At 47.6% G+C, this 13803-nt stretch overlaps 1 protein-coding gene across 1 annotated transcript; it reads left to right on the forward strand.

Annotated features, from left to right (window-relative positions):
- The first annotated feature begins 8018 nt into the window (after window positions 1–8018).
- Window positions 8019–10991, forward strand: LOC146075093 (uncharacterized). The gene is made up of 2 exons (XM_083183978.1): window positions 8019–8594; window positions 9447–10991. Exons 1-2 carry the CDS (start codon window positions 8178–8180, stop codon window positions 10017–10019), a joined length of 990 nt encoding a protein of 329 aa, XP_083040104.1. The 5' UTR covers window positions 8019–8177; the 3' UTR covers window positions 10020–10991.
- Window positions 10992–13803: the final 2812 nt, after the last annotated feature.

The following is a 13803-nucleotide window of genomic DNA, read 5'->3' on the forward strand; positions in this document are numbered from 1 at the left end:
GCAATTTGACTTGGTTTAGCTTACACAGGTGAACTAAGTAAAACTAAACATATAATTCACATTAAGATGGGATGAAGGAAATGGAAATAGTAAATGCCTGTGTGAAACCAGAAATATCAGCTAGTAGTATGAATATACAGGTCGAGTATCCCGTATCCGAATATCCGTTATCCGAATTATTCCGAAATACGGACATTCCAGAAAGTGAAAATTTTTTTTTTTTTTGCTAAAAACTCACTGGGGACATATGTAACAGCACTACTGAGGACATGATATGTAACTGGCACTATATATGTGCAAGAAAATGATTGCTTGGCATTCAAATTCAGTGCTGAGATAGTACACAAATTTTGTTTCACGTTTTGAAACCTTGTTTTTTGAACAATTAAAATATATTTGTGTGTATTTTATGTGGTAATAAAATATATTTGTGTGTATATTATGTGTTTATACAGCATAAATGCAAGATACTTCAAAATACATCATTGAAATATTAAAATATTCCGAAATACGGAATAATCCGTTATCCAAAATTCTCCTGGTCCCGAGCATTTTGGATAAGGGATACTCAACCTGTATATACCTCCACAGATTTTGAATATCTGCAATATTTAATACATTTCTTAGTTTAATGTAATTTACCTAAATCAAAGGTAAAGGGGAGAAGTGAGCAACTACAATACTGAAGACTGTATTTTATGCCAAAAGACTATTTCTTTGGTACATACTGAATTCCGCATACCTCATGCTGTATGCTGCATTTTACTTTGAGTATACTACAGTAGTGTTTTGAGCTATAGGCCCTTATTCAGATCTGAGCTCAGTACAAATTTGTTCTCAAAATGGGCAAAACCACGTGCACTGCAGGTGGGGCAGATGTAACATGTATAGAGAGAGTTAGATTTGTGTGAGTTATTTTGTTTCTGTGCAGGGTAAATACTGGCTGCATTATTTTTACTCTGCAATTTAGATTTCAGTTTCAACACACCCCACCCAAATTTAACTCTCTCTGCACATGTTACATCTGCCCCATCTGCAGTGTACATGGTTTTGCCCATTTTGAGAACACATTTGTACTGCAATCAGCTCTGAATAAGGGCCATAGTATAGTTAGAAGAGCTATTTAGAAGAGTAGAAACAACATTGGTGATATGTACAGTGTTCAAAAATGAATGAAGGCTCAATGAAGGTTCATTTGGGTAATAACAGCGAAGAAAAGTAGTGATCTAGATATGGATTAAGATTCATTGAGTTTTTAATTGGTAAAATGGCTCATGAAATATATTAAAGGGGCTTGGAGAGAGATACAGTACTAACCAACCAGCTCTTAAATGTCATTTTTCAAACATCCCTTACCATGACAGTTAGCTGATTTGCTGGTACTTTATCTCTTCCCAATGGTTAGTACATCTCAGGGGCGTAACTCCCAGAGGCAATGGAGGCTCCAGGCTCCGTGCCCTGAATGGGCACATGCATATATAACAGCACCAGTGTTGCTCAGAGCGGGGTCTAACTTTGACCACTCTTCCAATAGAGCTCTGTGATGCACCTGTAATTAATTGACTCTATACAAGGAGCCCTGCTAAAGGTGTGTACACACGGCAGTGATATTGGCTGAAATCGCTGGATATATATTCGCTAAGCGACCATATTGCCAGTGATTTGGAGTGCTGCTGGTGATAAATCGCCAGCTGCACGCTCCCGTGTGAACCTTCTAATGGTCGCTGGTCACAGGAGCATGCTCCTGCGACTAGCATCTTCTCCTGGCGCTGTGCAGGAGGTCAGTGCCGGGGAGATCAGCTGCAGAAGGGCTCCCTCCCTCCTCCCTTTGTGTCCCTTTGCCCTTCCAAGTGACAGCAGTTGCTCCCTCACTCCTCCCTTTGGGTCTCTCCCCCCCCCCCTCCCCCGCCCCGTGACTGTAGCAGTGTCTCCTTTTCATCGCTGATATATATCACCAGCAATCATATCGCTCCTTGTGTACACACCTTTACACCTGCAATAGGGAACAGGAAGGCTCCCCTGCCTGGTACCACTCTGCCTACGCTGCAGCAAGCAATGCTGCTGGACTCGGAGATGGTACCCACACGGGAATGTTGACACACACTGTATTTGGGGTGGGGCACCAACCACCAACTTGCCTCTGGGCGACTTAGCTGTAAACGTAAGCTGTATACACACGGCAGCAATAGGGGCTGATATCGCTGGGAATATGGTCACTGGTGACCATATTGCCAGTGATGAGGGCATTGAGCGATATATCGCTCGCTGATATATCGCTCGCTGATATATCGCCCGGCAATATATCGCCGGGCGATATATTGCCCGTGTGTACGCACCCTTAAAATAGCTCAGCAAGATATTGCTCAGTGTACTTGCAATATCTCTCAGCAATATATTGCTCAGTGTACTGTTTTCATCAGCGATCAGCAGGGGCAGATTGCCCATTATATTTACAGGGAAGATTCCCGGGAGGCTGCCGCCAGTGAGGCCGAAAAATGCGCATGTGCTCACAATTGCACCAACACAGTTACATACATACCTTATATAGGTCGCCTCAGCGGAAGGCGTCACTGTCAGCCCATGTCCCCGGGCCCGAATGGCCCCGCCTCCTCCAACTGCACTGGCTGCACGGAGATTAATTCCTGGAGTGGCCCCGCCTCCTCCCACCCGCTGTCCTCCTCTCTCGGCGCGGCTCTGCTGGCTGCAGACATGCCTCCTCCCGCCCCGCCTCCTCCTTGAGTCCTGTACATAAAGTAAAATAAAAAAGTCTTTAGCCATCCCCGATCAGCAGCACGCAGCAGCGCAGCACATGAGCACAGAGTGCCACGCTGGCGCTGCTGGATGCGGCACTGCCTCCTCCACCCCGCTGTCTGCCTCTCTCCCTGTGGCACTGCTGGCTGCTGCCCTGCCTCCCCACTTCCTGGAGTCCTCTACATACATAGATAAAGTAAACTATATCAATTATCGCTGTCAATGATTAGTGGTAGCACCGCACAGTGCCCCACTCATGGATGCGGCACGTCTCATTATTTCTGCCCGCTGTCCTTCTCTCATATACTGTACATACAGTAAAAGATCACTCCTCGGCTGTCCCCAATCAGTGCTTATTCTAAAGTTCTGATAAATACACTTTAATATTAATGTTATTATAATAATAATAAAAATGGGGCAGTACGAATGGTGTAATGACCTCACAATACTGAGGTCATGGGTTTGATTCCCACAATGTTCCTAACTGTGCAGAGTTTGTATATTCTCCCCGTGCTTGTGTGGGTTTACTCCGGGTACTCCGGTTTCCTCCCACAATCCAAAAATATACTGGTAGGCTAATTGGCTCCCAACAAAATTAGCTCTAGAATGTGTGTGTGTGTGTGTACATGTGGTCAAGAATATAGATTTTAGGGGGGGCGTGGCTTGGACGGAAAGCCGACCAGAAGCCTTGGGAAGCTGCTCCTATCAAATTCTGTCCCAAGTTTGGGATTGTGCCCTTCACAGTGACCCCACAAAGAAGCCACGGTGCCCCAGAGAGCCTGCATCTCCCCCCGACTGCGGCGGTACTTGCCTCGGAGCCGGGCGTCCATTCTCCCGGACGCTGCGGGTTGAGGCCTGCTGCTGCTGAAAGCCGGGGACTGGAGTTGACTCGCGGGCTGCCTGCCGGGCTCCACACGTCCGGACGCCGCCGCATCCCCCCGGGACCTGTCTGTGTGCTGCCTGTTCGCGGGGACCTCCGCCCGCCGCCGCCGCATCAGACGCTGCCCCGGACTCCTGCTCAGTTACAGGGGATCGGCTCCCTGACGAGCGGGTGCCGGGAGAGGACCGGGTGTGCGCCTCTGCTGCTGCAGCCCTCTGCGAGGCGGGGAAGCTGTCGGCGCTGTGCGCCTTCTACATATCGGACCCTGCCCAGCACCTTAAAGCAGGTATTTAACACCTGGGGGCACACAACTGCGCACAAGTGAGGGGTGTCTTTAGGGTCACTCACTCAATTCTCTGGTGTCTGCTCCCTGTGCTGTGCCTCTCCCTGGGGAAGCTGCAGTCCCAGGCTGCTTTACACATCTCCCTCAGCACATATATGGTGGCCCTGCTCTCCCCCTCCTTGGGTGTGAGAGGGGCAGCCATTATAATACAGTTAGCAACACATGTGAAGAGTGCTGAGGTGAGGCTTCTATCTGCCCAGCCATAATGTGCAGCTGCTATATGCACTCCCCACCCTGCAGTCTGTGGGATGTCAATGTTCATTTGAGCCTGGTATCTATTGATGGGCAGTGAATGGTAGTGTCTACCTAATATCTAATATTGGCCCTTCACGCCCGCAGTATAACATACTCCAGTGTTAATTACAGTATTTCACCCACGCCTTTATGCCTTCACGGAGGAGCAAAGTTTCCAAAACAGTGTCACAGGTGACTTTCTTCAAACCGTCACCCCAATCCTCTGCCACTAGACATACCCAGTCGACCTCCTCAAGCACGGCCCTTCCCCCTCCGACTAGTGTGTCTCCCCCTGCTCCGTCCACCCAGCCGGGGTCCCCAATTCACACTGTTGCATACGATGAGGCCCTAACGGTAGGCACACTGAAAATGTTGCTGACACAGGTTAAGGAGGAAGTCACTGCAGAGATTCGCACTTCGCTTCAGTCATGCCAACGTTCAATAGATGAGCTGGGCGAACGCACAGATGCTCTGGAATCTAAAATGGGGGAAGTGGTTGGATCCCATAATGTTCTGGTGGAGTCGCATGCCACACTGGAGGGTGAGGTTGCAATCCTACGGGATAAACTGGCGGACCTGGAGGATCGGTCACGAAGAAACAACCTCAAAATGCGGGGCATTCCAGAGAACGTTTCTAATAGCAGCCTTCACGATTTCGTCATAGACATACTTAAAAATCTCCTGCCCTCAGCCTCTTCCTCAGATCTGCTCTTGGACCGGATACACAGGCTTCCGAAAGCTAGGAATGCTCCTGAAGGGGTACCCAGAGATGTCCTTATGAGGGTGCATTTCTTCCACATTAAGGAAGCGTTATTGAAGGCCGCCAGACCTTCATCTGAGACTGCTGCTGCACTGGAATCATACCAGCTGTTTGGAGACCTATCCCAGGCGACTCTTGCCAAACGGCGCTCCCTTCATCCGGTAACATCTGCTCTTAGAAAGGCGAATATCCTTTACCGCTGGGGCTTCCCGACCCGCCTGTTAATTACGCATCTCATCTGTAGACGAGGGAATGAAACTTTTGCAAAGATGGAATGTATCTGGGTCCCATTCGGATGCTTCTCCTTCCCGCCGACTTCAGCAGGACTGGTCGACGGTGGAGTAGTGACCCATTAGCAAGGGGATACCTTTACCTCAGGATGTTTCGGAATGTCATTTATGTTATACCTGTTTTATTTTACTTATACTATACATACTATTGTGCACCCGATTGTTAGCTCCTAGGGGATTTCTAGGGCACGCTTAACTAGTTATTTAGACATTTGATATGTAAGTTCGATACCGATAACATTTCTGCAATCGGATGCCTCTGGGCACATGCTAAGGCGCCAGTGATGTGCGGTGAGGTCATTGCCTGGGGAGGCACTGATCTCCCCGCACGGGACGCCCCCCCCCCTCGCCCGCCCGCATACCATGCTATATGGTATATGCAGCAGCCGAGCACAGGCAGCAGGGCGTACATGCGCCCCCCTCCCCCGGCAGACTCACCTCTCCTCGGCGATGACAGCGGCGCCGGACTCCTCCTGTCACAAGCTCCTGTCACGGCGCCCCCCCCCCTTCATATTTTCATGCGTGGTGCCAGTGTGTGTATATATAAATACATACTTAGGGGGAAGTTGAGTATACTTACCTGACCCCTGTCTGTATTCCCTCCTTTGGGAAGGATTATGAGCCACGTCTTCCCACCACAGATCATTGCTCTGTATTATATATATGTTATATATATATATATATATATATATATATATATATATATATAAAAAATACAGAGCAATGATCTGTGGTGGGAAGACGTGGCTCATAATCCTTCCCAAAGGAGGGAATACAGACAGGGGTCAGGTAAGTATACTCAACTTCCCCCTAAGCAGCCTAACCCTAACCCTCCCCCTGCAAGCTATCCCTCCCTAACTGCTAGTACTTAACCCTAATGCCCCACTGTCTAATCCCTAGCCCCCCTCTTTTAGGTTCCTAAACCTCCTCTCCCCACAGCCTAGATCCAAGATCATATTAGTTTCTAAACATTAAAGGGTCATTGTTTTTTGCATAAATCACTTTTTAATATTATCAGGTGCACAACATAATTTATTTATACATACCCAACACACAGCATACATAGATACATATATACACACATACACACATACACACACAAAACAAATACATACATACATACACACATGCATAAGACATATACACACATACACAACACACCAGACATACACACAAGACACACAGCATGATGCATACATAACACACATCATACATACACACAACATACATACATACACACACACACACACACACACACACACAGCACACATATATGATACACACAGCATATATACACACATAGCTTACAAATAAGTATACACAAACAACATAAACAAAGCACATACCACCAGCATATGAGGACAGGATGAGATCTGGAGTCTCTGTAGCTGCTGCTCAGTAGCTCTCTCCCTGCTGTGTCACCCGGAAATGAACTTTGCAGAGAGGAGCAGCAGTCAGCTGTTCTCTCAAAGTGAGTATGTGCCGTCCCCAGCCTGTCTCGGTCTCTGGGGGGGGGGGGGGGGGGTCTGGGGGGGGGGGGGGGGGTGTGAGTCAGGGGGGCTTGGGGTGAGTACCCCCTGGGCTCCCCCTTAATTCATGTCTGAGGGCAGCCAGTCAGTGTTATGCTAGGTACACACCAGGACGACTAGGGCACGATTCTGTCAATTTAGATCCGATTCCGACCGGTTGTATGCAGATTGTGTGTACTATCGTGTGTTTTTGCCATTTATTTGATCCGATTCCGATCCAATGCGCGTTCACGCCGCTCGTTTGGTCGCATCTTTGGTCCTACGTGCTGCAGGTAGGATCCGTCAATCCCAGGCCGACCGACCGTCAATCGTATGCAGATCGTGAGTGTTTTTTGCCGCCTCCGTCGTCCGTCCGTCGGTGCGTCCGTCGTTTGATCCAGCCTATTTGAGTGGCATTTCCTAAACACTCCCCCGGCGCCATGTTTTTCCACATAGCAAACAGCGCTGGCGCAGCAGTTGGACTCTCCTTCTTGTCTCATCTCCCAGAACAACAACCTGGTATGTTTGCACTCCCAATGCTCTTCTATGCATGCCCACTGTTGCCACCAATGTATATAGTGTGTATAAAGCACTGGTTTGGCAACCGTGCACCCGACCATGTCACTGTTTTTTTTGGGTGGGCCCCATGTGTGTGTGTATACATATAACCAGTGTCCACCATTGCAGTATTCCAAGCACTCCTCTCTGCTAGGCCCCATTCACCTGTGTGTGTGTGTGTGTTTGTGTATATATAGATATATATACATAAACCATTGTCCACCATTGCAGTATTCCATGCACTCCTCTCTGCTAGGCCCCATTCACCTGTGTGTGTGTGTTTGTGTATATATAGATATATATACATAAACCATTGTCCACCATTGCAGTATTCCATGCACTCCTCTCTGCTAGGCCCCATTCACCTGTGTGTGTGTGTGTGTTTGTGTATATATAGATATATATACATAAACCATTGTCCACCATTGCAGTATTCCATGCACTCCTCTCTGCTAGGCCCCATTCACCTGTGTGTGTGTGTTTGTGTATATATAGATATATATACATAAACCATTGTCCACCATTGCAGTATTCCATGCACTCCTCTCTGCTAGGCCCCATTCACCTGTGTGTGTGTGTGTTTGTGTATATATAGATATATATACATAAACCATTGTCCACCATTGCAGTATTCCATGCACTCCTCTCTGCTAGGCCCCATTCACCTGTGTGTGTGAATAGCAATCTGCACAATAAAATGTATAGTGGTTTTCATAAAAGTTTATTAACATTTTAAATACTTAAAACATAAGAACTAGGTAAACTGGTAACTATAACTATAAAAATTTAAATATGAAACAAAACATGGGTATAACTATAACAACTAAAATGGTTTTATCTTTTTACAGTCCCAATGTCCAACGCAAAGGAACAAGAGTTTTTGGAAGGGTTTATTGAAAAATATCGTACACACGAATGCCTGTGGAGAACAAAATCCAAGGAGTATTCAAACAAAATGAAAAGAAACCAAGCCTTGGAGGAGTTGGCACGCTACAGTCTTCCATTTCATCCAGAGGCCAATGTTGAATGGGTGAGGAAACGCATCCAGAATATGCGCACGGTGTTCTTAAAGGAACACAAGAAGATGGAGGCTGCAAAGAAGTCTGGTGCTGGAGTCGACGAGATGTATCAAACATCGCTCTGGTACTATGACCGGTTGACATTCACCCTCAGCCAGGAGTCGATGAGGACAGGAGTAGTCCTTATGGTAGAACATGAAAACCAAGAAGTCACGGCGCAGGAGGAGGAGGAGAATTCGCAGTCTGCATCGGTGAGTCTATTTTTTTGGCTATCTAATTGATTCCTCCTGCCAATCCACAGCGCCCTCCCCATTAAAGTAGGCCATGTACTCTTCCCTCACCTGTTTGGCTCGTGCACTCCCTGTGTAGCGTTGTGTTGGGGTTTGCAAGGAGGATATCTGCACTACCTCCTCTGGCAGTTCTTGGTCTTCTTGGAGTGCTGTGCCTGTAGCCCTTTGCTGTGTGGCTTTTCTGCGGAGCAAATTGTGCAGGACACAGCACGCCGTGACAACCCAGTCAATTTTGTCCACCCTCAGGTTAATGGCAGTGTGGAAAATGCGAAACCGGCTTGCCAGGATGCCAAAAGCATTTTCCACAACACGCCGTGCCCTGGATAGCCTGTAGTTAAAGATCCTTTTGTCATGGTTCAACCCCCTTTGCGCATATGGCTTCATGACATGCTCGTGCAGGCCAAAAGCCTCGTCAGCCACAAAAACAAAGTTAAGCCCCTGTTTAGTTTCCTGGACAGACGGCAAGTGAAGGGTGTTCGCTATGAGCCTTTCGTAGAACTTTGTGTCCTTGAAAGTGCCACCATCCGATGCACGGCCATTCCTTCCTACATCCAGGAAGATAAACTCATAGTTCGCATTAACAACAGCCATTAGTACAATGCTAAAATAGCCCTTGTAATTAAAATAGTAGGAACCACTATTGATAGGCTGGGCTATGCGGACATGTTTGCCATCAATGGCTCCACCGCAATTTGGGAAGTTCCATCGCTGTTCAAACTCCTCTGCGATGACTTTCCATTCATTCACGCTGGTAGGGAACTGAAATTAGAAGTAAATAGAATTGATTAGTAAACATGTTCAATTTTTTTACAGCTTGGTGACTACCCACCTGCAACCCCAGACCTATCTGTCCTATCTGAGAATGCATGCACATCGAACGAAGTTCCTACTCCGGCACGCACTCCGCCACCCACCCTGGAACCCACTCCACCACTCCCCCGTGCCAAAAAAATGCGTGGCAAAGGAAAAAAAGGAGAAGCAGCGGCACATGAAGAATTTATGATGCGGGCACATCAAGTCCTGCAAAGAAACCCGGACAAACATGACAACTACTTCACTTATGTGGCAGAGTGTGTTCGCAACATGGCTCCTGACCAGCAACTTACTTTTGAAAAGTTATGCATGGAGTTGGTGTATAATGGCAGTTTAGGGTATCTCAACAGTGGCACTAAAATAGTTGGCATTGGTAGTGCACCAGACACACCACTGTCATTAGAATCACCAGTGCCTACTCCGCCTGCCACCGTAGCAGGCCAGTCGAGCACAATTCCAACACATACCCAGTCAACACCTACACAGCCTTCTCAACCCCCCAAGTACCGTCAATTCTACAGTTCTTTACTGATAGAAGATCCAGAGTGTCCTGTTTTTGAGGATCTGTCTTAAAAAATAGGCTACTTTATCATTTACCATCGACATGGTCTCAGCTGCAGGTATGTGATGGCCACTGCTCACATGGCGTATGGCGCACATCAATGGGGCCGGGACCATTGCATCTGCGCCATGCGCCATGTGGGCCGCAGCCTTTACATATCTGCAGCAGACATCCTCTGCCACACAAGGGCCACAGTGTGTATTTTTGTTTATTTATATGCTGCTACCTGTACCTGCATTACCAGAGGGAGAACAGGATTCTCCTCAATCTGGATAGCAAACTCCATTTATTGCCCTTTTGTCTTTGCCAATAGTATGGGGTACTGTGCGGCAGACATGGTCTCAGCTGCAGGTATGTGATGGCCACTGCTCACATGGCGTATGGCGCACATCAATGGGGCCGGGACCATTGCATCTGCGCCATGCGCCATGTGGGCCGCAGCCTTTACATATCTGCAGCAGACATCCTCTGCCGCACAGTACCTATCCCTACTGTTGTAAGGGCATGTTCCAGAAGTTACCAGAGTGTGTTTTTTTTGTTTATTTATATGCTGCTACCTGTACCTGCATTACCAGAGGGAGAACAGAATTCTCCTCAATCTGGATAGCAAACTCCATTTATTGCCCTTTTGTCTTTGCCAATAGTATGGGGTACTGTGCGGCAGACATGGTCTCAGCTGCAGGTATGTGATGGCCACTGCTCACATGGCGTATGGCGCACATCAATGGGGCCGGGACCATTGCATCTGCGCCATGCGCCATGTGGGCCGCAGCCTTTACATATCTGCAGCAGACATCCTCTGCCACACAGTACCTTATCCCTACTGTTGTAAGGGCCTGTTTCAGAAGTTACCAGAGTGTCTTTTTTTTCTTTTTATATGCTGCTACCTGTACCTGCATTACCAGAGGGAGAACAGGATTCTCCTCAATCTGGAGAGCAAACTCCATTTATTACCCTTTTGTCTTTGCAAATAGTATGGGGTACTGTGCGGCAGACATGGTCTCAGCTGCAGGTATGTGATGGCCACTGCTCACATGGCGTATGGCGCACATCAATGGGGCCGGGACCATTGCATCTGCGCCATGCGCTATGTGGGCCGCAGCCTTACTTATCTGCGGCAGACATCCTCTGCCACACAGTAGCCCGTACTTATTGGGAAAGTTTAAACTGGGTCATACATACTTAAATCTTTATATATAGTGTGTGTTTTTGTACAATATCTTTTATATATGGTATTATAATATATTTGTGTTGACACAATCTATTTACTATTTTACATGTTTTAACCATGAAAGGCCTAAAAAACCTGTTTCTGTCCTAGGCCTAAATTATAAATAAAAATATTTTGTTTGCACAATAAAGTGTACAGTGTATATTTCATCCTTACCTTGCAATACTGGTACTGCAGCACCTTCACAATGGCTTTGCAGGTCTCCGGGATGATGAGGCCCAAAGCTTGCGGGGAGATGAGGGATCCAAACTTTAGGTCAGCAAGAGACCGTCCTGTCGCCAGAAACCTCAGGGTCACCACCAGCCGTTCCTCAGCAGGGATAGCCATGCGATACTTGGTATCCTGCTTCTCGATGTGGGGAGTCACCAGACGCAGCAATTCCTGGAATGTGGCATCATCCATCCTCAAGAAGTTACGAAAATCGTCTGGGTTATTCTCCCTGATGTCCCTGAGCAGTGGCATGTGCGAACGAGTCTGACGCTGAAGTAGCCACTGCTTTGTCCAGCATGATCTTTCTCTCCTGCGCTGGGCTCTCTGACGCCTGAGCTTCAAAACTGCATAATAGAGCAGGTACTGTTGCTGGTGACTACCCATCACTGCATTCTCCATAGTGCAGGGTTAAAAGACACTTTGTAATGGCAGGCAAAACAAAGTAATGTGTAAATAGCTATGTCCAGCAGGTATAAACCAAGCCTCACTAGTAACAAAGCAGAAATACACTGGTTTAAAATGGCTGCTGCTATTCCTATCCCCCTCTGCTAGTCCTCCCCCCTCTGCTAGTCCAGCCCCGTCATTCAAATTTCAAAGGCCCATCTGACGACGGTCGCATGTGTTCTTGCAAAAAAAACAAAAACCAGCGATCCGACCGTCTTAACGACCATCGCGGGCGCATCGGGATCGGATCTAGATCGTTCCGCAAAAAAACACAATTTTTGCTAATCGTTTGCTGGGGACTGCCTGGGAGCTCCCGGGAAGTCCAAGGGAAATCGTTCCATGGTCGTCTATCGGTCGTGAACGACGGTGGTCGTCCTGGTGTGTACCCTACATTATAGACACTGAGATAGCGCTGGTTTTTATCTCAGCTCACCAACAGGGGAAGTCAACTAAGCTCAGCCCGGCTACTGACTGTCACTGCTCCGCATCAGGTGGTTTGCTAAACGAAGCTACCTGACGCGGAAGCGCTGAGTGACAGCCGTACAGTCAGGCAGTAGCCGGGCTGAGCTTTTATGACTTCCACTGTGGGTAAGGTAAGATGCAGCTGCGATGAAAGCCAGCGCTAGCTCAGTGTCTAGTATAACACTGAGTGGCTGCACTGGGTTTAAGGGACAGAATGGGGCTGTCAGGGGGCTGCAGGCATCCCCAACATCAATTGAAATCAGCTGTGTGCACCAATGCGAGGTGCTGCCGCCCGGAGCACAAGCTCTGCCGGCTCCACCGTAGCTACGCCTCTGGTGATTGGACAGCAGATCCATCACTGGATCCGCTGACCCAATCACATCTGGGGGCGTGCATTCATACTGGTGCCCCTGTCATTGCGGCACCAGTATGAGTGCCGCTTCCCCATTCATTTTCAATGGGCTTTTACAGCCCATTGCTGCACCCTGCCCCCTGCCCTCCCCTACCCGCCCCCCGCTGCCCGGTGTTTTAATGTTAACAGCGGGAGGCACCTCTCCCGCTGCCTCCCACCCTCACATGCAGCAGTGTAAGATGGTAGGAGGCAGGGGGAGAGGTAGAAAGGATGAAAATAATAAAAGAAGATATATAAATATCTTCTTTTTATTATTCACATCATTATGACAGGGGAGGCACTGCCTCCCCTGACTGCACGTCCCTGTAAGGCGCCCCTTTTAGTTGGCCTTTAGTACTTATTATTCTATGCTTCTTTAATTAATGTACACAATGACAAATGCTCACTATTGGCGTCATGGGGTGTGCCCAGTTGGTTCTGCATAATTGGCGATTTTCAAATTAAGATATTTCTGCTATTTTTTTTTCTTTCCCGTCTCCCTTTCTCCTCTGAATAAGCCTTATGGGGAGCAACTCTGAGTATACTTCGGATTTGTCCGGATTTAGCCATTGTTAGTAGCCTTATGCTTTAAAGACTACCTTTTTTAGCATGACCTGTGCTCTATTCTATTTTATTTCTGTTACCTAGAGGACTGCAGGGTGGTTTGCCACTACCCCCCACTTGGTTATGGGTGAGACGCCTCTAGGGCGCCTCACTACGACTCTTCCTAGAGTCGCTGTCTTTCTATTCCCCCCCCTTTCTTTTCCCTCTCTGTGTCTCATTTGTCTTTCCCGCTCCATTCCCTTTGCCTCAGTGTGTATGTCCTATGTGATTGGTATAATGTTTCAAGATGTTAAGCATCACTTTTCCATTCTGAATAATGGTTAACATTCTCTCATTAAATGTGAAAGGATTGAATTCCCCACAGAAACGTAAAGTGGCCCTGGCCTCCTTTCACAAACTAAAAGCCCAGATAGTAGCCGTCCAAGAAACACACTTCAAGAAATCGCCCCCCCCCCCCAAATTTTCTGATAATAGATATCCACAGTGTTACACT

The sequence above is a fragment of the Crinia signifera genome, chromosome 4, assembly GCF_055691185.1.
Source record: "Crinia signifera chromosome 4, ASM5569118v1, whole genome shotgun sequence".
Taxonomy (NCBI): domain Eukaryota; kingdom Metazoa; phylum Chordata; class Amphibia; order Anura; family Myobatrachidae; genus Crinia; species Crinia signifera.

What these genes read in the sequence shown, in the direction of transcription:
- LOC146075093 (XM_083183978.1), top strand. Translation starts at nt 8,178, where the DNA reads ATGTCCAACGCAAAGGAACAAGAGTTTTTGGAAGGGTTTATTGAAAAA. An exon ending in AGAATTCGCAGTCTGCATCG is followed by an intron (nt 8,595 to 9,446) that starts GTGAGTCTATTT and finishes ATTTTTTTACAG; the next exon opens with CTTGGTGACTACCCACCTGC.